Below are 27,213 nucleotides of genomic sequence, written 5' to 3' on the forward strand. Positions count from 1 at the left end.
GCCTTTAGGGCTTGAAAGACTGCCTGGAGTTCCAAAACATTGATGTGCATGGCCTAGTGACTGGGATCCCATGATTTCTGTGCTGTTAGATTGTGGAGATGAGCTCCCCATCCTGTGAGGTAGGCATCTGAGGTCAGAACTACTTGGGGAACTGGGTCTTGAAAAGGCAGTCCTTTGAGTAGATTGGTGGGATTCCACCATAGGAGAGAAATGTAAACTGGTTGCTCTACCAACACTAAATCCTGAAGATGACCCAGAGCTTGCGACTACTGACGAGAGAGACATTGTTGTAGGGGACGCATATGGAGTCCAGCATGAGGGACGATGGCAGTGAAGTATGCCATTATACCTAGGAGTTTCATCAATGTTTTGACTGTGTAGATTTGATTGACCTGTATTGAAGAGATTATTTGTTGAAAGTTGTGAACACGAGCTGGATTGTGGTAAGCAAGGCCCAATTGTGCGTCTAGTATAGCCCCTAGATACAGTTTAATCTGTAGAGGCTGCAAGTGCGATTTTATGAAGTTTATTGTAAATCCTAATTTGTGAAGAAAGTTTACTGTGAGGTAAGAGTGAGACTGACACGGACTTAAAGTGTTGGCTTTTTTGAGCTAATCGTACTAGTAAGGGAATACGTGTATCTGTTGCCTTCTAAGATGTGCTGTAACTACTGTTAGACACTTGGTGAATACTCTGGGTGAAATTGTTTCAAAAAAGGTAGAACCTTGAACTGATAATGTTGTCCTGCCACTACAAACCTTCGATATTTGTGGTGTGCAGAATGAATTGGAATGTGAAAGTAGGAGTCTGACATCTAGAACAGTCATGAAGTCACCCTTTTTTAGTAACTGAATCACATCCTTAAATGTGAGCATGTGAAAATGTTCTGAGAGAATATATCGATTTAGGGGTGTGAGATCTAAAATAGGCCTGAGAGTGCCTTCTTTTTTGGGAATGAGGAAGTAGAGTGAGTACACTCCTGTTCCTTGGTATTGTAAAATAACTTTTTCTAAAGCTCCTTTTGACAGTTGAGATTGGACCTCTGTTTAAAAGAGCAAGTTGTTCTGCTGATATCTTGCATTTGTGAGGTGGAATGTGTTGATGTTAGTTCTAGACAATAACCATGTAAGATAATGGCTAGAACCCATAGGTCCGTTGTTATGTTTATCTACTGTTGGTGGTAAAATTGAAGATGCCTCCCTACTGGAGTGGAATGAGGAGGGGGAATACTGAGTTAGTCAATGTTTGGGTGTGGACGGTTAAACACGAGTGTTGGTGGTTTTTCCCCTGCCCTTGGAGCTGTTTCCTCGATATGTTCCTCTGAAAAACCCTCTGGAGTCAGAGGAAGAGGTTTGATGCTGCTGCAAATTTGAGTGATCAGAGGACGTGGTTGCCTTGTAGCCACCCCTGTATAATGGCCGACGAAAAAAAAACTATTTGGTTGGTTTTGTAAGGCACACATTGCTTTAGAAGTGTTGGTGTCTTTGAGTTTTTCTAGAGTGGAGTCAACTTGGAACCCAAATAGGTGCTCCCCATCAAAAGGCATATTGAGGATAGCTGGTTGGACTTCTGGTATGAAACCAGAGCACCTTAACCAGGCATGTCTCCTAAGGAGTATACTGGTAATGGCCCCTCGTGCAGCTGTGTCAGATGCATCTAGTGCACATCTAACTGAATTATTTGCAATTGTCTGACCTTCAGAGACAATCTGCTGTGCATGTTTTTGGTATTCTTCTGGGAGGTGCTGAAGGATGCCTTCCATTTCATCCCAGTGTGCCCTATCATACCTAGCCAGTAGTGCTTGGGAGTTATCAATACACCAATAACTGCCTGCTTGCGCAACAACCCTTTTTTCCCCGCTGCAACAAGTTTTTTACTCTCTTTCTCTGGAGGAGGAGAATTTCCAGTAGCCTGATTATTTACTCTTTTCCTGGCAGTGGTGGTAACAATGGAATCTGGTGGTACTTGGGACTGGATGTATACTGGATCAGATGGGGCTGCCTTATTTTTTTTTTATTTACCCTTGGTGTAATGATACGGGAGCACACAGGTTCTTCTAAACTGTCCTGGGCATGTCTAAGCATTACTGGCAACATAAGGAGGAATTATATATCCTTATGTGTTGAAGTGATTGTATCAAACAAAAATTCCTCCTCTATCAGGGCTTTATGTAATTGCACATTGTGATAGGCAGCAGCCCTCGCTATTACTGGTTGATAGCCAGTGGTTTCTTCTGGAGGTGAGGGGCGGGCAGGATAGAAATCTGGATCCATATTTGGGTCTGTATCAGAAGTATTCCAGGGGTAAGGGTCTTGTGGAGTCGTGCCTAGTTCCTCCCTACCATATACAGGTGAACCCTGTGGTATGTATTCCCCACCCACTTGAGAGCTAGGTGAATGAGGTGGAGGAGAGAGAGAAAGAATGTAGAGATGGAGGAGGTGGTGGCGGCTCTTGTAAAGGAATGGCTGGTGCAGTAGTAGAAGCCTTTTCCTTATGTGACTTATTTGGTGACGGTGAGGTTTTGAGAGCCTCCTGAAAAGAAAGCTTCTTCTTCACATGAATGGTGGGAGAAGCCAGAATTCTGCCTGTGTCTTTATCAATTTATAGTTTCTGCTGCTTAGCATGCATCATTTCTAGAATTGGAGACAACAAAGCTGAATTGTCAGATGCAGCTGTTTTTGACATTGAAATGTTATGTCTGCATCGAACCTTCGATCCCAAAGGGGAAGATGGTGTAGTTTTGCTCGGTGCCAAAATATACGGTGCCAAAGTTGATGGTACCAAAATATTTGTTGCCGAAGTTTGCAGTTCCGAACCTTTGGGTTGTTTCGGTTGGACTGAAGGAAGAGAGACAGATTGTGAATACTGTTCTTCAGTCTTTCTGAATTTTGGAGCAGAGCCCTAGGGCGGGGCACTCAAATCAAGTTTTCGTGACATACCATGGCCCGAAGGCAGTGGTGATCTGGTGACCTCTTTTGTGAGTTTTTAACCGTCTTTGTAGAAGGAGGAGGGGCAGTTTGTTTTGTACTAATGACTTGCACGGAAGTAATGTCCTGACTCTCGATGTCTAATTGCAAATCGGAATCTGTGTCTTTGACCGAGAATATCCCTTGTTGCACCAGATCCTCTTGTGCATGCTCATCCTCGAAAATATCTGATGTGCTATCTTGTGTTGAGTGTGCCATTTGCAGCCTGTGAGCAATTCTGTCTCTGAGTGTCTTTTGGACCAAAACGATCGACACACATTGAAGGTGGCCTCGTTATGATCTGGAGGAAGGCAGAGGTTACACACTTGATGGTGATCCATGTGTGGAAATTTGGCGTGACAAAGAGGACAAAATTTAAATGGCGTCTGTTCCATTAGGGTGTTATGTTCTTCTGTGTCACAAGAAAATAGGCCTGGGGCAGAGTGAGGCTCGCCCCGAAGAGTACGTGTTTTAAATTAAAACCTAGTTGATGTGAATTATGATTAAGAGAACACGCTCGAAATACAATACCGTCGATGGAAAGTAAAGCCAGAAAAGAACCTCAAACCCATGCGCAGTAGTACCAAGAAGGAGGAGCCACTCGATCCTGTGACTCGAAAAGCCTTCTCGAAGAAAAGCAAGTTGCAGCACTCCGAGGCAACACTAGATGGCGGGATAATACACAACATGTGTATCTACAGTCACACATGCCATCGAACACATACTTTACATCTCTATAGTATATAGTACAGCTGTGCTATTCGAAGACCGTAAATAAATAACTAATAAATAAAATTGCCATAGGGCTTGTACTTAGAGGTAAAGCAACAACAAAGATGTTCAGATGCAATGCTCAATAGGAGGGGACCTTGGAAGAACTAATTTTGACTTAGAAGCAAAAACAAGTGAAACGCAGAGAACTAAAATATTTTCAGAATACAAAACTGGAGAAGCACATTCCACTTTTTAGATATAGCCTAGAAAACCAGTTACCCTTAAAAAGTACTCACAAGCTGGAATAATTAGCAGTGATTATATCTGAAATTTCAGGCTCAGATATGCAGCAGCAGGAAATTTCGAACTTGTACTAATGAAGTGCCAAACCCAAAATAAAGATTTTATGGCCACCCATACTATATATTTGTGATCATAACAGTCACTTGACATGCACACCAACATGGCAAGCAATAATGATTTTAGTTTCAATAAAAATGTGCAATGACAACCAACCAACCTTTGCTATTTGGATAGCTTTGAGAGGAATGAAGATCCTAGGGAAGGCATACATAGCACCCTGAAGAGGATTGCACTGAATACCAGGAACTTTATTAAACAGGTCTTCGGTTAATTTAGCTTTTGTGGCCAGGGTGCTCAAAACGGTTTCTTTTTCCTAGTGAAAGAAAGCACAGCGTTTAGACATAAGCAGAGTTCATGTACTGTTACTAAAAAAAGACAAAAGTAATTTCAATTTCCTTGGCGATTATAAACTGCATGTCAAGTTCACTCAAGAACAGTAAAATATCTAATCCCTAAGGCAATAGGAGGAGAAATATGCACCAACTAATAAAAAGAAAATTACACCATAATCACTGGAATTAGGTTTGTTACAAGCTTGTCACCAGACTTTCATCCACATGAACACTGACACAAGCATGCCTGCTTTATTAGCATCGATTTATTAGAGGGGAAATTTCACCATGTTTGTGGCCCACAGTACAAAATCCAAGAGTCATCCAGTCAACTTACTTTTTCCAATGTAACATCCGTCACTTTTTCTAGTTTTAAAAGTTGAAAGTTAGCACTTTTCTCTAATGTTGGGTTACGTAATCCTTAGTTTGGTGTCTCAGGTTTGGATCTCAATCATCTCTGCTTTCAGAAACCGTGCAAGTCGCACATTTGATTTGCACTTGATAACTCCGACCACGTCTTTGGTTTTAATTTATTGCAACGCATATAAATGCTACCAGTGACAAACGTTTTTACGAAGATAAAAATTAGGGGTCTAAGACATCAGTCCATAACTATGAAGGTGTCCACAAAGAGCCTGGCTGGACTATCAATAAACCTTGTCTAAATTAAGGCAATAACCAGATGTGGTTCATTCAGACTTATAAAGCATGCCTAGATTCATGACTTTGGGACTGATGGTGGTTTAAAAAGAAAAGATGTAATATACTGACCCTGATAAACTGTTCATATGATTCTTCTTCAGGTCTGGGTGGATTTACAACAACATCCATAGCTGCCTGACCCGACACTGGAGGACACAGACGAACAGAGAGCATCTTGAGGAGTTGTTCCCTTATTTCTGGGTGCAAATTGATTACTTCCATATAACCACCTCTGTATCCGCACCTGAAGCCAAAAATAGGAAGCATTAACAAATGTCACAGTTCCTGAAAATGAACTTTAAGCAACAAATGCATCAATCTACTAGCATGCATGAACAAGTTACCTACTTTCAGTAAAGTCTTAGAGCAGCGTCCCTGCATGTCTGGAGGCTCTGGGTCCTGGAGTGGTAAGCACAGAGAGGCTGCCAGATGTCTTTCGGTCGTGAAGTGGGTGGTTGTAGGGATGCATAGACCTCACTGGTTGTGTCACAGAATACAAAACTATAAAGCCATGCCCATGTTGTGGGGACGTTTTAGAACCCCAATGTAGGGCTATTCATGTTTAACCAGTAGAAGGGTTATGGCTGTATAACGCCATAGAGGTTTAGCAACAGTCTCCACATAGCGTAGCAGGGCCATCAAAGGGTCGGGAGTGACAGGCATCCAACATCGATGAGAGGATAACAAAGACCTTGCTACAGTATGTTGACACCCGGTCACATGTCCACATCATGTGTACAAAGTCGGTCTTTTCGGCAGCACATTTCAATCAAGTGGAGGGTCGTGTGGGATCAAATTTGGCTAGAGCACTAGGTGTCAAGTAAGTTCTACAGAGGATTTTGTAATTAATAAGCTTGTGCCTATGGTTAAGAGATACTGTACGTGTCTAGGAGCAACATGCGTACCACACTGCTGGATAACTGACGTCCCAGTTCTGCTTCCCATGCCTTCCGCACCCCACCATCCATTACCTGGAGGAGGGCAAGGAAAGGTGTGATATAGCTTGTAGATTAATTTGTGGCTCAGATCAGCAGGGATGATCAGAGTAAGAGGTGCAAAGTCTGCTGGCGAGAGTGGGTAAGTTGGTAGAAATGCTCTGAGCATACTTTGCAGGTGGCTAAGAACAAAGTGATCCATGTTGGTTGCAGTCGTGAAGCGTACATTTCCGGTCCGTGAGAATACATGGCCATCAGGGAAAAAAAATCACCCATGGTGATAAGGCCATGGGAACAGAGGGTGCAATGCACCAATTTTTCTTGAGTAGGTGGAAGCCATGGGTTGTCCCTCAGGAGAAAGGGCTTACGAATCTAGCAGGGTGCATGCTAGCAGGCACACCAATCGGCACCACGCCCATCAAGATCTGGCCAGGGGTTGGACGTCCGTGGGGTCAAGTGCGACACCGGACAGAAGGAGAGATGGCAAACAGCAGGGAAAAACTAGATCTTTTTCCAGGATGGTGTATGGCAACCGTGGATCAGGGTGGAACCAATAGTATTCATAGTGGCATTGTGCAGTTTAATAGTATAATTGAAAATGAGGAACACCAATGCTCTTGCGCTCATAAAGAAGGGTCAGTATGTCCCAGCGTATGCGTGGGCATCTGCCAGCCCAAATCAGTCATGTCAGGGAGTATTGAAGGGTTGTAAAGAAAGTTTGTAAGGAGTGTTAAACAGTCCAAAAGGGGACTTAAACAAAGAGGGTTTATCAGGCAACCACAAGAAGGCAGAAATGACAGCTAAATATCCCTTAATAGGGACCAAGGCAGATCCTTGCTGGACAAAGGAAAGGATGAAAAGAAGGGCCTCAGAAAGAGGAGCAGAAAGGCAATCAACAGACTTTTCTGTGCACCATGCCACTCCCAACTGCAGACATATACCATTTTGGTGAAAAGACTCCTGGCTGCCAAGATGACATTACAGACTTCAAGATGAAGGTCAAAAGCTGACAAATGCTGTCACTTTATCTCCATGCAAGAAGGCGGAGAGTAGACAGGTTCAGGTGAAGAACCCTACCCTGCTGCTACGACAGAAGATTATCCCCAAGGAGCAGTCTGATCGGAGGACATGACAGTAGCTCAGGATAACAGACTCTCTGTGCCCAGTCCGAACCCACAAGGATGACTAGGGCCCGGTAATTCCTAATCTTCTTGAGAGCTCTGGGCAAGCGTGGTAAGGGCAGAAAGGTGTACAGAAGACCCAAGTTCCACTTGAGACAAAAAGCTTCTCTAACCAAGAGCCGCCATAAAAACTCCAGCAAGCAAAACTGCTGACATTGCGTGTTCTCGACGGAGGCGAACTGTTGAGAGACCTTACTGCGTCTCCATCCAGAGGCAGCGTTCGTGATCCGCTAGGCATCTTCGACTGAGTTAATCTACTCTGGCATTCAAAGAGCCAGCCAGGTGTTGACCTACCAGGGATATGCCCTGCTGCTCTAGCCATGTCCAGAGGCACAGAACCTCTTGACAAAGGGTCTTCGACCCTACTCTACTCTGTTTGGTGTAATACCACATGGCAGTGGTGTTGTCTGTGAACACCTGCATTAGCCTTGCTTTGATGGAGGGTAGAAAGGCTTTCAATGCCAGTCGGATGGCTCGAAGCTCCAGCAGGCTGATGTGGAGTCCAGATTCTGCCGGATACCAGAGTCCTCTGACCCCCACCTCACCTAGATGGCCCCCTCTCCCCAAAAGTGACATCTGTCACTACTGTGAGACCTGGTTGGGGAAGGGAGTAGGGTCTGCCTCTGACCCAATCATGCTTCGTAAGCCACCACTGCAGGTCTTTCGCAGTTCCTGCCAAGATCTGGATCATGTCAGAGAGATTCCCCTGATGCTGCACCCACTGGAACTTCAGGTCCCAAAGCAGAGCCCACATATGCCAATGGGCATGTGTTACTAGCAGGATGCAGGAGGCCATGAGGCCCAGCAGCCTTAAAGTCAGTCTCACTGAAATCCAGGATAAAGGCTGAAACATCGACATCATAGCCTGAGTATCCTGGACTCGCTGTTCAAGAGAGTATGCTCCAAACTGCACCGTGTCTATAACAGCTCAGATGAAAGGATGTGTCTGAGAGGGATTCAGGTGTGACTTCAGCACGTTGATAGTGAACCCTAGTGAATGCAGAAGGTCTGCCATAGGATGAAGGTGGGAGACGAAAGCCTGGACCAAGCTTGCCATTAGCAGCCAGTCATCGAGCTAGAGGAAGACTGTCACCCCTGATCTCAGCAGATGAGCTGCTGCAACCACCACCATCACCTAGGTTAACACCTGAGGGGTGCTGGTTAGTCCAAATGGAAGCATGGTGAACTTAAAGTGCTTGTGGCCTACCCTAAATCGCAGGTAATGCCTGTGGGCAGGCAGGAAGGGGATGTGGAAGTAAGCGTCTGCAAGTCCAACGCTACCATCCAGTCTCCTCTGGGTCCAGGACAGACAAGAACTGAGCCAACATGAGCATTTTGAATTTGTCCTTCTTAAGGAAGGGATTGAGGGCTCGCAGGTATAAGATAGGGTGAAGGCCTTTCTCCTTTTTGGGAACAGGAAAGTAGTGTGAAATAACAGCCTACTTCTGGCATCGGAACCCTTTCTTTGACTCCCTTGTCCAAAAGAGCTGCGACTTCCTTGCAGCGAAGGGACAGATGATCATCTGTCATTCAGTTGTGAGAAGGTGGACTTCCAGTGGGGCAGGTTATGGCAAATCCTGCCGCCAACTGGGTACCCTTGATGGTAAAGGGGCAGACTAGGAGGATTTAGAGGCTGTTGCAGTTGGGGGGGGGGGGTGGCGGCAGACTGACCAGACCGCTGGCTACCTGACCCATGAGGTTGGTGGGTACCACGCCCTTGTACACACAGAGGCTGGGAAGCATGCACAGCATGGTGGCTGGGAGGGGGAATTGGGGAGGCTGGAAGCCCCTTTCATAGCTGCGAAAGGCAGACTGGGTGGATGGAGTGCTTCTGCGAGTCCCAAGGACATGGGCGCAGCCCAAGAATACTTGAAGTGCTCGAGCGCTGAATCTGTCTTTTCTCTCTAAAGTCTGGTGCCTTCAGAAGTATGGCCATCCCCCGAAAAGCCAGACATCCTCAGGCAGGCTAGGCTGCTCAGAGCCACTGTCGTGGAAACCGCTCTGCTTAGTGAATCAGTTGTGTCAAGTCTGCAACAAATTGTGAACTTTGCTGTGTCTTTTCCATCATCAACGGCCTGGGCTAGTACGTTTCGGGCCTCCTCCGGACCCTGTGGCAACTTGCGCATCCGTGTCTCACCGAGTGTGGCAGAACAATGGCCCAAAAGGCGTGCAGTGTTCAGGGATCGCAATGTCAGGCTGGCGGAAGAAAACATCTTCCCAAATTAGTCCAGCATCTTCAATTCCCTATACAGGGGAGCGGTAGGGAAAGCGCCAGGGGAAGTTAAGGCTTGGACCACCAAGCTCTCAGTGGTGGGTTGTTGTGTGCAGAAGGTTGGGTTCCGTTGTGCGGGCGATGGCAGCAGGTGATCGTTCTATTCACAGGAGCCCTAATGCTGGGTTTATACCAGGTACCCAAAAGGACGTCTGTGAGGGTACCATTGAATGGGAGCAGGAGTTCAGATGTGGATGTTCCTGGTTGCAACACCTCTGTCAAGAAATTAGTCCTGACTGCCACTGAGGGTAACTGAAGGTCTAGGACCTCAGCTGCTCTCCTATTCACTACTGCTTACGTGCCCTCCTCTGTAGCTATGGTAGGGGGAGAAAGCATACAAGTATCTGGAGATGTGTCAAGTTTACTGGCTTCACCCAAATCCTCACACCAGTACCTTTCTTCCTCATGGGGCTGGTATTCTAAAGGGTCCAGTGACTCCTCCCAGCCTTCCCAGAGGCCTAGCACATGGGAATAGGGCTCAGGCTCGGACCTAGGGGGCAAGGCTCCTGCTGGCATCGGCAGATGCCCATCTGGCCAGGATGACAATGCAGCAAGTGCCACCAGTGGTGATGGTAGCATCCGCATAGGGACTGGTCAAGGTGGCATGACCAGGACTGGATCCTTGGGGGAGGGGGCCTCATCGGAGCAGAGGCCGAAGTCGCACAGACAAATGGGGCTCTCTCTGACCCCGTGGAACCCCGAAGGCACGCCAGCGGGGTTGGACTGCCCATAAATGAGGTGCATGGCCTCATAGAACTCTAAGTTGGGCAGGGGTCACTCCAGCTTCTGGAAAGGCGGTTACGTCTGGTCCAGACGCAGGTTCTGAGGAATGAGCCAGAGAATGCAGACCTTCCCTTGTCTTATCGGGTGAGAAGTAAAAGAATGCTTACACTTCTTTCTCTTCTTCTTGTGCCCCGACTTAGCCGATCATCCAGAGGACTTGGAATTGGACGACAATGACTTCCGCCTTCACAACTAGATCCCGGACCTTCCCCTCGATCTGCGCGGAGTTGTTGGCTGGGCTGACATCAGTTTTAGGGACCTCACCCTCAAAGTCTTGGATGCATGGCCTGGCAATCAGAGCATAGCCTTGGGTTGTGGTCGTGCTTCAAACACTACAGACAGACAAAGTATCCGTCACCGACATCAGCCGGTTACTGGCTCCACAGGACTTAAAGCCTGTCTTGTGTGACAACATCCTTGACACCAGGAGGTACAACTCAAAAATGTTCGACAAAAAGTTAAAAAGTACAGTAAAAAATAGACTGAGGAGTAGCTCTTCTCTCAGATCAGTGCTGGCTGGTGCATAAAGAAAAACGGACGTCAGCATGCCTGAGTGGCACCTATACAGGTACCTTGATGCCACTTTTGATGCAGTCACTGCAGACAACAGACATGGAGCCGATCAACACCCCCTAGAGGTGTGGTGGGGTACTTGCTCACAAAAAATCTTCCAGATCCATCTGACACCGGGGGAGAATTCAAAGGTAAGGATCCTGCAGCTAGAAGTCTCTATCTGATAAGTAATGACAGTATTAATGGAAGCACGCACAGTAAGTATTATCTAATTACTTTGCTTCACGATAAAGCAAAGTAATACCCAATGAATAATTACAGAGAACATTGCAATAGATTGTTTAAGAATCAATTTTTCTGAATAAAACTACAGATTTATGATGCAAATATAACAAGGCGGCAGCCTGACTAAGATCATAGAGTTGGTTACAGTCCAGAAAAAGCACTAGAAAACCCAATAGAACTGGTTCTGGCAAGTGTGCCTAGTATGCAAACATATGGCACATGCAAAAAAAAGAAAATGCAAAAACAAACATAATGGAGTAGAGCAGGAGCCCAGGCACACCACTGTTGTCACTCAAGTGCACCCCTTTTCAGGTGAATGTGCAAAGGAGTGCATGAAAAATGAGGTCACTATCAATGCAAGACAGCCAATGAATTAATCAGGCTGAACAACTGACTTGTTTTGAATTATTTGATGCTTAAGTAGGGCTGACAAAGAGCCTCTGTACATTTGTATAAAATGTACATGTGATTAATTTTTGTTTTTGGAAAACGTGAGGTTCATTAAACAAAGCTTTCTTTTCGGCAGACCTAAAAAGAGCTTCCAGGTTGAACTACTCATTTATACTGCAGAGCATGTGACACGAAGCTGAATAAAACAGAGAAACACAGATCTTTTCAAAATGACTTGTATTATTTACATACCCATTCGTGACCAGGCTCTATCCTTTATAGTAAGTAGAATTAAGAGATCAATTCCTACTCGAGCTCTCAGTTCCTCTTTTGCTATTCAGTTGAGTATTACTCGTTCAAGCAAGAAGGGGCATAAGCTTTTCTGTCCTGGCCCCCATCTTATGGAACTCTCCCTTCCTCATTCAGATTGGAACTTAACCTGATGAGGGCCACGAAGCTTTTGAAGGCCCTGATGTTTAAGCAAGCTTTCATGAGCCTGAGCCCTTTCTCCTTTCACTCTTGTTTTCCTAACATAATAAATTGTACTTACCATGGGAGAAACTGAAAATTTTACCTAAAAAAGGGAAATGAACCTTAAAAAGTCACAATTGTAGTTGTACTTTCTAAAGTGCTGACTACCATCATTTTGCTAGTTTTTACGTCCAAATGTGTATAATGACTTATGAAGATGACAAGCTGAATGGACCAGCTAAGACTCAATCCTGTGACTGCAGGAACTGACCAGTGAGTTAAGCTCACTCAGCCATCTTTACATTATTAACCAATGTCTACTAATTCTGAACTTTTGTTGGATGGTTAATGTCTTCTATCATGGAGAATAATCCAACTGTAATTATGGTGCATTCCATGATAAAAGAAAATAATTATTAATAATATTAATCTACTGCCTATGTATATATCCTGTGCGCCCTCCAGCCATCTAGTGCTGGGTTAGGAATATTACTTCTTTTTCGCTCTAGGCACGAATAGAATAACTCAATTTCACAAACTCTGTTGCCCAAAATCCACCAATAGAAAGAGTCCTTCTCAGATCATGTACAGGTCCGCCCCTCCTCCAATAGAGACAGATCTGTGCATATGTGATAAAATGTAGTGCCTTCCACCTAGACATGAGAAGAAGGAGATTCACATGAATCAAACAGAACTGCTGCTGGTTACAGCTAAGTAACAATTTCCAGGTTTGGTGTGTGTCTGTTGATTGTCGACATACAGTGTAGAATGTAAAGTACTTCCCTCCCTTCTTCAAGGGGGTCAACAGTGTGAAGTGGAGAACAGTTAACTCGCTGTTAGGTGCCTCAACACAGTAACAGCTAGTAAAAATATGCACAGAAGTGATGTAGCTGCCTTGCAGGTATCTGCTAAAGATATATTTCCTAATAATGCTGTTTTACCATCAGCCTTGCCTGTGGAGGTGGCAGCGTGAACAGAATTTGAATGTGGTATTTTACATAAATATCCCTCATGGGGGTAATCACAAACGGCCCAATCCACATGGCACTGAGACCATTGTGCAGAAATTCTGAAATTTTCTTATCTGCAGTAATATATACAAAAGTCTACTTCTTCAATACAGTGGAAAAAAGCCTGAGGGAGTCTGTTTTGCTGTATTGGGATTGGAGGGGGAATGAGATCATAAGCTACTCTTGTTTCACCTGAAGCAGAAATCAAAGGACATCAAAAAAATGTATACTATTCACAACCCAACACTAGATGAAAAAGTGCAACAACCAGTTGATTTGTGATAGAGTTGATTCAAATTAGGTGTTTCTATAACCCAATTTAATGATACTCAAACCACTTGCATTGTAAGTATGGCAGGCTAAGCCGGCCTCACCAGGGTTCATACTTGTGCCCTGCTGATCACATCTATCACTGATCTATCTTATTGGCTTGGATACCTCATCTTTTTCCTTTAGCCAGGATAATTCACGCCTTTTGTGTTTAGCTAGAACACTTTGAATGTTCAGGTAGAATTAACTGCCATGGAGTCTTACAGTGAGTGCTAGCATTGGGATCTCCGCAAACTCCTAGGTGATGAAACAGTAATGAAGGGTTGAGCATAAATGGTGTAACATTGAGGTTTGAGTATTGGAATGTGAGCCCATACCTGTCCAGGTAGAAACTAAGTACAAAAAAGTGGGAAAGCACAGATGAATAGGAATGTGAAAATGAATGAAAAGAAGAGCAGCAAATTTGAGAGCACGTACATCAAACCCTAACCAACCCACCCAATAGGAGCCCTTTAAACCTACCCAGTGTTAACAATCTGTAGAAGGGGAGCGCCACAAGTAGTTTCACCAAACAATCAAACTAATAACAATAACATCAAACAAATGCCATTTAATTATAAATCTAGAGAATGAGAGAAAAATCAAGATAAGACTACTGTAGAGTGAAACTCCGCCCGCTCTAAAGAGAACATTAGAACAGTAAGATAACATATGAGTATCTTGTAAAAAGTTGAAAAAAGGAACACAGTATGAGCAAATATTATTGGAACAGCTGAAGCAAGATGTCCAGACGTGAACAAACAATTTACTAAACAGTTTCAGAGTCTGCAGGATCAAGGAGAAGAATTATCAGATCAGTTAAGACAAATAGGTTTCTTCACCATTGTTTTGAACGGGCAACATCTGATCATAAACATAAGAGTTGTACTTACTTTAAGACTACCAGATGGACAAAGCAAGGGTTTACATGCTTCAAAGATTCAAAGGTATAATACTATGACACATCGCTTTAAAGGCATAGGTCCAAAACTAACATCCAGCATATTAATCTGTGCTAAATTGAAAATACAAAAGGCTCAATGAGTTCCATAAAACAACAATGTAAAACGGTGCATATGGCTAGTGAACCATGTCAGAGTGTTTTATCACCGATTAAACAATTCTAAATGTCTGAGGGTTCAAAGAATCTGGTTTTGTCGTTGAAGGTGATCTTGAATCTACAACGACTTATGAAAAAGAGGTACTGAATGGTTTTGCTTCCAAAAGGAGAGAAAGCATTGCCAGAAACATACTGTATCTTTGGTGAAGTCTTGAGCAATGCCAATTTTCGAGCCTTCCCAGATTATGTGTTGATATTTTTTCATATACTGAAGCATTTTTTTCCGTATGCTTGTACCTCAAAGGTCTGAAGATCACGGCTGTAGGACATTTCATGGTTTTAGAAGGACCTGCAGTGAACTTACTAGAAGAGACCAATGTGCCCTTTCTAATTCAAAGTCTTTGATGAAAGATCTGTTCAGTGTATGATGGGATTCAATCCTCAAGGAATTCTACACAGGAGTTTGCTGAGTTTTCTACTCCCTCTAGAAGGCAAAAGATTCCTGGATTACCCCGGGATTTCGTGTTTTTCTAGATCTATGGCGTCAACAGGTAAGACAGTGACTTTAGTGCTTAAAGATTTAGATGGTTTTTGAGTTTTATAACTTTCATCTTTAAGGCAATTAATAGCAGATTCAGCTTCAGAGATCCTTCCGGCTAGATCTTTAAAGTCTTTTCTCAACCCGTGGATGTCCGTTTGCAAGAGGTCTGTGTTGTCTTGGCACATTGGACCAGATCATGCAGAGATGATAATTGCTACAGTACAAGATTCATATTAGTGGACTGATCAGACTTGGATTTTAATGGTGAGTCCGGTAGTGAAGGTGTGGATTTAGGTCTCTTTTGACCTGCCTTTGCATTCCGTTCTTCCTCATTTCTGTGTCTTTAGTATCCACCATGTTACATAGAAGAAATAGTAGTGTGGTCCACTTGGTTAGGGGCGGCAGCCGCAGCCAAGTTACATGGCTCGGTGATTCTTTAAGCCACCACCCTCCAGATTCCCATATGCGTTAAAGGGATCATGGCCCTTATAGACTGCTCTTATATAACCACATTTTATGAACTTTGGATCCTTATCATTAAAGTAATGTAGGTCACATTAGACTTGCTTTATTTTCTCTGCATCTCAGAAAACAGGATTGGTTTCCATGAAAGCCATCTTTGTGGTATTAAGGACAGATGAATGAGGTCCAGAGACTACCACCGTTCAAATGCAATGAAAATCATCTTTGCTATGAAATGTTTCAGCTTCAGGAAAGTCTCAATGAAACTGGTGGAAAAGAGATATAAAATTTTCCCTCATCAATCCAATAACAGATCATTGTCCATCAAGACACTTTATGATAGTCTAGAGGCAAAGTTTGGGCATTTTGCGTGGCTAACAAATCTTTTCACAGAAACCCCATTTTGAAAAGACATCCAGCAGTATGTAGTCAAAGAGCACCCGTTTGCTATTTTCCTCGTAGAACCTACTTAGTAGTAGCCATTTAGATTTCTGTAGTCTTAGAGGTGAATTGGTTTGAGTGACAGTTTCTTTACCACAAGCCAATTCCAGATCACTTGAGACTCCAGTGAGAGAATTCTGAACCTGCCACCTTCCTGGGTGGGACTTGTGGTCATGTTGTCTGAATAAGCTGCATTTAAGAATACTGTTTAATAAATATCCTCTGACAAATATTTTCCTCTAAATATAGCTCACACAAATATCACTCCACTGGTAGTAGATTATCCAAGATTAAATCCAAATGTGGGATATATTTGTAAACAATATTTAGGACAATATATTTTTATCAGACAACATGCTGGTGAAATTATTCTGGACCCTTACAGTAAGAATCAAATTCTTGCCCCTTGCCTGAGACAGTCAGGACACCTTGAGAGCTAGATGGACTGCTCCCTCTTCCGGAGTACTGATGTGCTGGAGGCCATCATTTTCAGATCAATGGCGCTGCACTGTTATGTTGGGGAGCTCACCTGCAGAACCTATCAGGGAGGCATCTGTCACAACAGTGGCAAGCTAAAGCCTGACATACTAGTCTCCTTTATAAAAAAAAAAAAAAAAAAAAAAAAAAAGACCACTAATCATCCTAACACTTATGAACGTGCCTCATGTGAAGCCTTGCATTTGTACCAATAAAGACACAGGATGCCACTGAACTCGGAGAGGTGACTTTGACAAATGGTTGAGGAAAAATTGACAGCACTTGCTGGCACTTCTGTAAATTTGCAGATACGCTCTTTGCAAAAGAGACATTTCTTAGATTGGTGATTGCCAGGGATATGAGTACTTTTACTGTGGTGGGGGAAATTAGTGAAAGTGTTGTAGAGTCTTCTTTGTCAAGTGAGTTTTTATCAGCAAGTCCGAGGTACAGGCAGAAGATTTTCAACTAAGGAGAAAAGCTGCCACCACCGCCACTCATCTGGAAAAAGCGCGAGAAGCTGAATTCAGACTCAAAAGTAACGAGGGCTGCACTGAACCCTACCATGAACCTTTATCATTTTATGTGCTTGCTAGCAACTGAAATGTGAAAGCATACATCGTTGAAGTCCATAGATGTCATCCACTTTCCCTTTTTCAGCTGCACGAAAAACCGATGAACAGCAAGCATGTGGACCATTTCTTGAGCCCTGTTAACATGGCTGGAATCCGAGACTGATCTGACCTCCCTCTTTGGGCACTTTACTCTCTACCAAAAATATCTTGAATAAATACCTTTCCACTGAGATGAAGAAATGGGCAAGTCACCTTTTTCAGCAGTATTAGTTGATGACTGGGTGCAATTTCAGCAGAATGGACAGTGTGGTGCACGCAATGTAGTACCCGTGTGTCAGCAGTAATTGTTTTCCACTCCTGAACATGACTGAATACACTCCACCCACTGGAGTGACATAAAAATGAGAGGGCGCTACGGAGTCACTGCCTACAGATTAAGGGAACCGTCTTGACGAGGAAAGCTGTCTTACCCTCTAGATCTCAACTGGTCAAGCTGCTGCTGTTTGAGGCTTTAAGGCCACCCAGGGTTCTGAACCCTCTTTTTGGACTAACAATGGAAGTCTCAATGTTAATATTGAGATCTGAAAACGTTGTTTCCCCTCAAAACCTGCAGCTTTAAGAGCCTCAGCCTCATTCTTCATTGTTAGCATTTGTCTGTAGAGATTCCAAATGGACACTGCCCCCAACCCAAAAGAAGGGAAAATTCTTTATATTGAATTGTAGGTCATATTTCATTGATGCAAGTCACAATCAGAACAACCTATTCAATGCGATGCCATTGCAAAATTTAGTTGGTTAGGTCTCTGAATCTATTGATGCTTTGATCATTTGGTATGAAACCAGTCAACCTTCTTGCAAAATCAAATGAGAATATTGTCAGCAATGTTTAGGGAGCTCTTCAACAAATTGTTGAGGGCTTTCTAACAAGGCTCTGTCATACCTCTCTAAAAGGACTGTGACTCTGACCTCTTTGAAAGCTTTTGCTGAGGTGCCACACACTTCTGTCCACTGCATTGATTCTTACAGTTTCCCTTCCCAGAGAAACAGAAGTTTCTCTGGGCCAGCCTCTTCCACACTACAAACATTAAAAAAAAAAAAAAGATTTGGGTCATGCTTGAAATTAGCCAGATTTTATCCCAGATGCGCCTGTATTATATAGAAAGCCTTTGGGTGGCAACCTCAGAATTGGCAGATGCCAGAATTTCTCATCAGCTAATTCTCAAAATCCTGGACCGAAAAGACAATAGGGGTCATGGTGCTGAATCGGGCTCTATGTCTCCAGAATGATTACTGGAGGTCGGAGGAGCTTACAGTTTAATACCGATTTTGCCCACCCCCTCCTTCACCAAGCAGCACAAAATGAAAGGTGGTAAGGCCATCCACAGGCAATGACCTTTTATGGTGAATATGCTGTAGGTATGAATATAGAAGATGTGGGCGCTATCTGGTTTCTTTAGGTGGTATTCAATGGCAAAGAGTAAAAGGACCCGGCGCGTTTCAATAGGAGGAACATTCATTAACCAGACTGGCAATATAGAAAAGTATCCTTCAATCATGCCTGCATTAGGTTCAGGTAGCAGACATATAATTGGGGACTGGATCTGTACCTGAACAGGCTCTGCCACCGAAACGGTCAACGGCAGGGAACTTGGAGGCACTTGACAAGTAGGTGGCAACATTCTACAGCATTTCACTGGAGCGAGTGAGGAAAATGAAGACAATGATCTCCGCAATGTTACGTGGTTCGAGGTTAAACAAATCAACATCACGCAGTGCTTCGATTTTGGATTGTGTTTCAACATCAAACCCAGAGGCTGAAGTGCTCCTTCACAGAGAACGTGCCACCACAGTTCCTCACTTCAGTTTCAATGAGGCATCTCAAGGGAGGCAGGAATTGAGAATGGAATGAGTTGCACTGCAGGCACATTAACAGTGGAGGAGACATTCCCCAGGCATTCTGTTAAATTTCCTCTTCTCTCAAGATCCTCCAGTTTGCCTTCAAGTCCGATTTCAGCAATCTCTGAGAGCCCTGTGTAAGGAAATGCCTCCTTGGCATGGTTACCCCCTAACTTATTGCCTTTGCTGATGCTAACTTTTGATTGAAAGTGTGCTGGGTCCCAGCTAACAGGGCTCCAGCACCAGAGTTCTTTCCCTAAACTGTACCTTTGTGTCCACAATTGGCACAACCCTGGCACTCAGGTAAGTCCCTTGTAACTGGTACCCCTGGAAAATGACTAAGTCGACATGGCCCTCCCCTCAGAGTGCTATGCCAACCTCACACTGCCTGTGGCATAGGTAAGTCACCCCTCTAGCAGACCTTACAGCCCTAAGGCAGGGTGCACTATACCACAAGTGAGGGCATATGTGCATGAGCACTATGCCCCTACAGTGTCTAAGTAAAACCTTAGACATTGTAAGTGCAGGATAGCCATAAGAGTATATGGTCTGGGAGTTTGTCAAACACGAACTCCACAGTTCCATAATGGCTACACTGAAAACTGGGAAGTTTGGTATCAAACTTCTCAGCACAATAAATGCACACTGATGCCAGTGTGCAATTTATTGTCACATACACCCATAGGGCGTCTTAGAGATGCCCCCTGAATACCAATCCGACTTCCAGTGTAAGCTGACCAGTTTCTGCCAGCCTGCCACACACCAGACACGTTGCTGGCCACATGGGGAGAGTGCCTTTGTCACTCTGTGGCCAGTTACAAAGCCTGTACTGGGTGGAGGTGCTTCTCACCTCCCCCTGCAGGAACTGTAACACCTGGTGGCGAGCCTCAAAGGCTCACCCCTTTTGTTACAGTGCCCCATGGCATCCCAGCTAGAGGACATGCCTGACCCTCCGGCCACTGCCCCCACTTTTGGCGGCAAGGCTGGAGGAGATAATGAGAAAAAACAAGGAGGAGTCACCCACCAGTCAGGACAGCCCCTAAGGTGTCCTGGGCTGAGGTGACCCCTACCTTGAGAAATCCTCCATCTTGAGTTTGGAGGATTCCCCCAATAGGATTAGGGATGTGCCCCCCTCACCACAGGGAGGAGGCACAAAGAGGGTGTAGCCACCCTCAAGGACAGTAGCCATTGGCTACTGCCCTCCCAGACCTAAACACCCCCCTAAATTCAGTATTTAGGGGCTCCCCAGAACTTAGGAAACTAGATTCCTGCAACCTGAAGAAACAAGGACTGCTGACCTATAAGCCTGCAGAGAAGGAGGAAGATGACAATTGCTTTGGCCCCAGCCCTACCGGCAGGTCTCCAACTTTGAAAACCTGCACCAGCGACGCATCCGACAGGGACCAGCGACCTCTGAAGCTTCAGAGGACCGCCCTGGACTAAAGGACCAAGAAACTCCTGTGAACAGTGGCCCTGTTCAAAACCAGCTACTTCTTTGCAACAAACAAGCAACTTTCAAAGACTGCATGTTTCCCGCCGGAAGAGTTAGACTTCACACTCTGCACCCGACGCCCCCGGCTCGAGATCCAGAGAACAAACACCACAGGGAGGACTCCCTGGTGTCTGCGAGCCCGTGGGTAACCAGAGATGACCCCCCCCCCCCCGAGCCCCCACAGAGAGAATCCAGAGGCTCCCCCTGACCGCGACTGCCTGTAACAAGGGAACCGACGCCTGGAACCAACACTGCACCCGCAGGAACACCTGAAGGAACCGAACCTCAGCGCAGGAGTGACCCCCAGGCGACCCTCTGCTTTGCCCCAGTGGTGTCTGTCCCAAGAAGCCCCCCCTGTGCCTGCCTGCACCGCTAGAGTGACCCCCCCAGGTCACTCCCTGTTTCCTACCTGAAACCAGATGCCTGCTTTGCACACTGCACTCGGCTGCCCCTGTGCCGCTGAGGGTGTTTTTTTGTGTACCTACTTGTGTCCTCTCCTCCCCCCCCCCCAGTGCTCTACAAAACCCCTCTGGTCTGCCCCCGAGGACGCAGGTACTTACCTGCTTGCTGACTGGAACCGGGGCACCCCTGTTCTCCATCGGCGCCTATGTATTTTGGTCACCTCTTTGACCTCTGCACCTGACCGGCCCTTAGGTGCTGTTGTGGTAACTTTGGGGTTGCCTTGAACCCCCAACGGTGGGCTGCCTATGCCCCAGAACTGAGACTTGTAAGTGTTTTACTTACCTCCTAATCAAACCTTTACTTACCTCCCCCAGGAACTGTTGATTTTTGCACTGTGTCCACTTTGAAAATAGCTTATTGCCATTTTTACAAAGACTGTATATGATATTGCTTTTATTCAAAGTTCCTAAAGTATCTAAGTGAAGTACCTTGCATTTAAAGTGTTTACTGCAATTCTTGAACCTGTGGTTCTTAAAATAAACTAAGAAAATATATTTTTCAATATAAAAACCTATTGGCTTGGAGTAAGACTTTGAGTGCGCGTTCCTCATTTATTGCTGTGTGTACAACAAATGCTTAACACCACCCTCTGATAAGCCTATTGCTCGATCACACTACAACAAAATAGATCATTAGCATTATCTAATTTTGCCACTATCTTACCTCTAAGGGGAACTCTTGGACTCTGTGTACACTATTTCCTACTTTGAAATAGTATATACAGAGCAAACTTCCAGCACCCTTCAGAGAAAAAAACCCTCACAGAAAAGTGTATGATTTCTAGCTAATGGTCAGCGATCCTTCTTATTAACAGCTGGACAAAAAAAAAAAAAAAAAAAAAAAAGCTTGTGAGCCAAATGCCCACACAACACATCTGATACAGAAGCTTCTGGCTCCTTAACAGGACACTGCTTGTCTCCACAGGTCTGCTCTATGCTTATTGGGCTCTCTTTCCCCTTAATTTTCCCACTTTACATCCTAACTGTTTTTTCTATATGGCAGCCCCGTTAAGCTATTGTGCTATGTAGCTGTCTTAATGTACCTATTTTTAAACTGGAAACTGAAACAAATCAAAATCTAAAGTGAGCAGGCAATACAGAGGCAATCTGTATTATTTTCTAAATGTATGTACATTAAAGTGTTACAGGATCCCCAGAAGCAGACGTTTAAAAATGGCAACAACGATTCAACAACACAGATCATCTAAGCTTGTGACAACGTGAGGGGCAAATGCTATGCTGAATAGCTGGACTATATTTGACCTTTTACCACAATATCCTCTTATACTGTGTGTTCAGGTATTAAAAATTATGCTCACTTGGGTCTATGATTATTGTCAGAAATGGGTCTATAGTTGGTAGAGTTATGCACCCTGTCCAAGTAGACATGAATGAAGTGGCTCAAAACGAGGGCCGATGAAACAAGCACAATACTGAGGTTCCAGGATGGCGCAGGAGGCTCTCTGGATGGAGTAACCCTTTTAAGGCCTTCCACGAAAGCTTTGATGACTGGGATTCTGAACAAGAAAATATGTTCTGTAGATATGCAGCTATAGCAGCGAGATGTAAGCAAACGGAAGTGTAAGCTAAATTTGCTTTCTGTAAATGAAGCAAATAATAAACAATGTCTTGGGCAGCAGCTTTAATCGGATTAAGACGTTTGGGTTGGCAGTATCATACAAAATATTTCCATTTTGCAGCAAAACATGCTCTGGTTGTGGGACTACGAGCTTCCCTGAGAATGTTCAGACATTCTGCAGGCAATCCTAAGTAACCTAACTGAGTTCAGGAGCCATAGTGCAAAGTTGAGTGACTTGGGTTCTGGATGTCTCAACTTACCTTCATTTTGAGTGAGAAGGTCTGGCCTGCTGGGGAGCTTCTCGTGGGGAACTACTAAGAGTGTCAGAAGTGTGGGGAACCATGGCTGACGCGCCCCAGCGGGAGCCACAAGGATCATGGTGCGACATGCCTACCTGATCCTCCGAACCAGAAATGGAGTAAGAGGGAGAGGTGGAAAAGCATAAGCAAATATCCCTGACCAGTTCATCCACAGAGCTTGCGTTTTCTGCTGTGGCGAAAAGGTTTGTCTGAGGAGTTACCCACTTTGCGTAGTATTTTTGAAGGACTTGCAGGTGGAGTTCCCATTCGTGGACTTGTTGCTGTATCCTGCTGAACAGGTCTGCGAAGTCATTGTCTGTTCCTGGGAGATACTCTGCCAACAGGTGAATGTGGAGAGCCCACTTCCATATTGTCAGAGTATTGTGACAGTTGGGCCGATCGTGTTCCCTCCCTTGTTTCTGTAAGCGATACATGGCTGTCATGCTGTCATGCTGTCCGTAAGGACTAAGACAACCCTGTGAGAGAGGTGATGAAGAAACGCTTTCAGGGCTAGAAATACTACCTGAAGCTCAAGGTGACTGATATTGCAGGGATTGGTGGTGGAGATCCCAAAGGCCCTGTACTTTGAGGTCTTGAAGGTGAGTGCCCCAACCCATCAATGAAAAAAAAAACAACAGAAGATGGACGGAATGCAGAACAAATGAAACATTCACCCCGAGTCACAGGTCTAGGTTTAATCCATCAGTTTTTTTGCCTGCCATACCATTCCAGTTTGGACCCAGCCATATGCAAATCAGTCTTGACCCTGTTCCCCATGGGAACAGTCCAGTGCAAACTGCCAGGCCAGGTACTTCCTGGACCAGAAACAAGCATCCTGGGACCAGTTTCAGGGTATCACCCTTCCACAGCCAGGTTATTTTGAATCTGGTGGCATTGCAAGTACAGGACCCACTTTGCTTTTGTCGCCAACCCATCAATGATGCATCAGTGGTCAGAATGACCTGAGGCACAGAGTCCAGAAAAGGCTGCCCTTTCAACAAGCTGGTGGTGTTCTACCATTGCAGAGAGTGGTGAGTATGGCAGACTAACAACACTATATCTTACGGGTGACCCTGTGACTGATCACGGACACGACAGACACTGCTGTAGGGGACGCACGTGGAGTCTGGAATGAGGATGATGGAAATGCAGAAGGCCATCATCCCTAACAGGCGCATTGCAGTCCTGAATGTGTATGCACAATGCTCCTGAAACTGGGAGAGAAGAAACTGAAAACTGTCAACCCACGCGAATAGGGGTATGCTAGTCCCAACTCTTCATTGAGAATAGCTCATAGATAGGGCTGTATCTGAAGAGGTTGGAGATGGAATTTGGCAAAGTTAATTGTGAATCCCAGCATGTGAAGCAGATCCAATGTCATATGAGTGCAATACCTGCACTGTGGTAGTGTGCTGGCTTGATGAGACAGTCGTCTAGGTAAGGAAACACTCTGTAAGGACTCTCTGAGTAGTCTTGACTCCGAAAGGCAGGACTCTGAACTGATGATGTTTGCCTGCAACTACAAATCTTAGGTATTTTAAGTGTGCAGGGTGGATGGGAATATGGAAGTTGTCGCCCTTTAGATCTAGGGCTGTCATAAAGCCGCCTTGTTGTAGAAGTGGAATAATGTCTTGAAAAGTAATTATATTAAAGTTTTGAGAGAGAATATATTGGTGGTTTAATGGTCTGAGGTCCGTATAGGACTGAGAGAGCTCGCTTTTTTGGGGGAATGAGGAAGTGTAGGGAGTATTCCCCTGATCCCTGGTGTTGTAAGGAAACAGGCTCAATGGCCCCTTTGAGAAGATGGGATTGAATTTCTTCTTGAGAAGGGTGAGGTGCTCATGGATGGTCTGTGAGAGCAAAGGGGGAATGTTTGGAGGAGTAGTAATGCGCGCCAGGCAATAACCATGTTGGATAATGGAAAGGACCCATTGGTACGTGGTGATGTTGACACATTCTGGATGAAAATTTTGAAGCTGTGTGGAGTGGGTGGGGGAAGATGGAGGTAGTCACTGCTTTTCAGTGGAGGAAGATCCTCGGGAGGCGGTGCTCTTACCTCTGCCCTTCCTATTATTACCTCCGTAGGACCCTGTAGAGAATCCCCTAGAAGAGGAGGGTGGAGGCTGTCTCTGTTGCCTCTGAGAATGGTGATCAGTAATCCCTTCTTAAGGTGTGGTCACGAAAAGTGCCCCTTTGTCTGGCTTTAGCGGTGTCTTTTTTGAGCTTCTCAACACACTTGAGGGCCAAAAACATGCTCCTTAAAAGGCATGTTAAGCACTGCTTGCTGGCCCTCTGGTTTGAAACCAGAGCATCAAAGCCACACGTGCCTCCTTATCAAGACACGCATATTAATGTTGTGTGCACCTAGGGCACAGTGTATGGAGTTATTAGTTATGGTTTGCCCCTCAGCAACAATTTGCTGCCTATTTTGTGGTGCTCTTCTGGGAGAAACTAGAGGAGCTCCTCCATTTCATCCCAGTGTGCCGGTCAAACCTGGTTAATAAGGCTTTTGAATTGGGGCTATGCCAACAGTTAGATGCCTGTGCAGCCACTTTTTTTAGGGTAGCATCTAACTTTTTACTAGCATTGTCAGGAGGAGGAGAGTCCACTGTGGCCTGGCTATTGGCACATTTACGTGCATGGTGGGTTCTACAGAGTCTGGCAGGACCTGTGACGTAATGTGTACCGGATCAGAGGGAGCAGGCTTATATTTTATTTTTATCTACTCTAGGGGTGATAACCCTAGAGCGGATGGGCTCTTTGAAAATGTCGTCAGCGTGATGAAGCATGCCAAGGGGGGATTGGGAGAAACTGGATATCCCTATGTGTAGATGTAAGAATATCGAACAGGAAGTCCTGTTCGATGTTGTCTCTGTGCAGCTCCACACTAAGGCAGCACCTCTTGCCGCTATCTGCTGGTAGGATGTACTATTCTCTGGTGGTGAGGGGCGTGCAGGGTACCAATCTGGGTCACTGCTCAATATGGGTTCAGAGTCATGTGTGTCCATTGGATCAGGGTCCTGCTGTGTCCCACCTAAATCTTCCCCAGTATATAAAGGGGATCAGTGGAAGGGGAAAAACTCCTGCAGTAGGTGAGACAGGTGATTGAGGAGGGGAGGGAGATAAAGGAGAAGTCGGTAGAGGAGGTGGAGAAGGTGGATCAGGAGGAGGAGCTGGAGAAGGCTTGTGAGGTGTGCTCATAGCCTTTTACTTGGTAGTCTTCTTTGGAGGTGGAGAACTGTCCCAAGTCTCCTGAACGGTCAGTTTCCTCTTCAAAAGTGCAGGGGAGGAAGCAATAAAGCACCCTGTACCCTCCTGGAAATGGAGGCAGCGCTGACGAGCGTCCGCCGTCTCCAATATAGGTTCCACAGGTGAAGGTGTAGCTGTAGACTGACTAGAGTCTTTCTGTTCTGATCTTCTCAGTTCTGTGGGTTTTGGCATCAATGTTTTTCATCAGTGCGATTTTGTTGGCACCAAATCAGAGGTGGTAGCTGGTCGGCTCAGAGCATAATTACTCGGAGATGAAGTTTAGACCAAGATGGCAATGATGTCTCAAATCAAGATGCCAGAGGTCGAAGCCAAAGATGTTGTTTTTGTCTTGGTTATTTGCAGAGCCGACCCGGAGGACTGGGCAACCAAAACAGTTTTCTGGATCTGGCCATAGCCTGGTGGCAGTGGGGACTGGCGACCACTGCAAGGGGCTTTCTAATCTCCAAACAAGAAGCTCTTTAGTCCCTATGGATGTTTTTTGACCTGAAGAATTTGCAGGCATCGCAGGCATCGTCCTGTTGATTGGGGAAGAGGCACAAGTTACACACCAGATGTTAGTCAGTGTGGGGAAATTGTGTGACACAGAAGACCGAAATGAAACAACGTTTGTTCCATCAGCTCAGCATAATGGTCTGTGCCATGTGGTGAGATAGGCCAAAAAGGGCGAGGACACCCTAGATGGCATGTGGTCAGTGTCCGGACCGATGAGTGAAGGCGATCGTAAGACCAAAATGTACGATCTGGAAACAATTCTGTTGATGAAGAGAAGATGGAAAGAAAGATTTCAAACCGGAGCGAGTCGAAAGAGAGCGAAGACACACATGTCCAAAGACAGAGAGAAAATCTAACAACGGAGTTCCTGCCAATGCACAGTATCATGGAGAAGGAGTTGTCACTCAATCTTGTGACTCAAAATGGAGTATACAGAGCATGTGTATCTACAGCCACACATGCCATCTAACACTATAGTTCACAAACCAAAGTTTCATTAGCATTGAGTACAAACTGAGAAGGCTACATGGTGTTTGACCAATAATAATTTCTCCTTTAGGTAGGGTAGCACGAGTAGTATTTCTTTATGCCATAAAGACTTGTAGGTTTCGGAAACAAGTATTGTCTGTTTACACGTTTGCTGATTATACTATTTACTCAAAATGATTTTATTGTATGCCATAGTATATAAAAAGCCCTTGATTCAGCATGTATATAGAATGCAGAAAGACAAATTACTTGGCCTCGAAAACACCCTTTCTGGGTGAAACTATCTAACCACAGATTAATCACCTTTGAGTATCCATGACCCAGATTGGATCATGGAATTTTGAAGCAGTGCTCCTGCCCCCCGGTAGGTGGTATTGTGCAGCTCCACACTGGCTCTATACCACCCCAGAACTGACAGAGCATAGCTGTATGTAGACACAGCCCCTGAAAGTGGAT

The 27,213-nt window shown here is 45.0% G+C and overlaps 1 protein-coding gene across 1 annotated transcript in view; it reads right to left on the bottom strand.

Annotated features, from left to right (window-relative positions):
• Positions 1 to 27,213, bottom strand: part of GPT2 (glutamic--pyruvic transaminase 2) — a 235,962-nt gene that overhangs the window by 28,429 nt on the left and 180,320 nt on the right. The window contains exons 8-9 of the mRNA XM_069216618.1: positions 5,147 to 5,321; positions 4,201 to 4,356 (exon numbers count right to left, since the gene is read on the bottom strand). Coding sequence (XP_069072719.1) covers positions 4,201 to 4,356; positions 5,147 to 5,321 — 331 coding nt within the window. The remainder of the gene's footprint in view (positions 1 to 4,200; positions 4,357 to 5,146; positions 5,322 to 27,213) is intronic.

The sequence above is a fragment of the Pleurodeles waltl genome, chromosome 12, assembly GCF_031143425.1.
Source record: "Pleurodeles waltl isolate 20211129_DDA chromosome 12, aPleWal1.hap1.20221129, whole genome shotgun sequence".
Lineage (NCBI taxonomy): Eukaryota > Metazoa > Chordata > Amphibia > Caudata > Salamandridae > Pleurodeles > Pleurodeles waltl.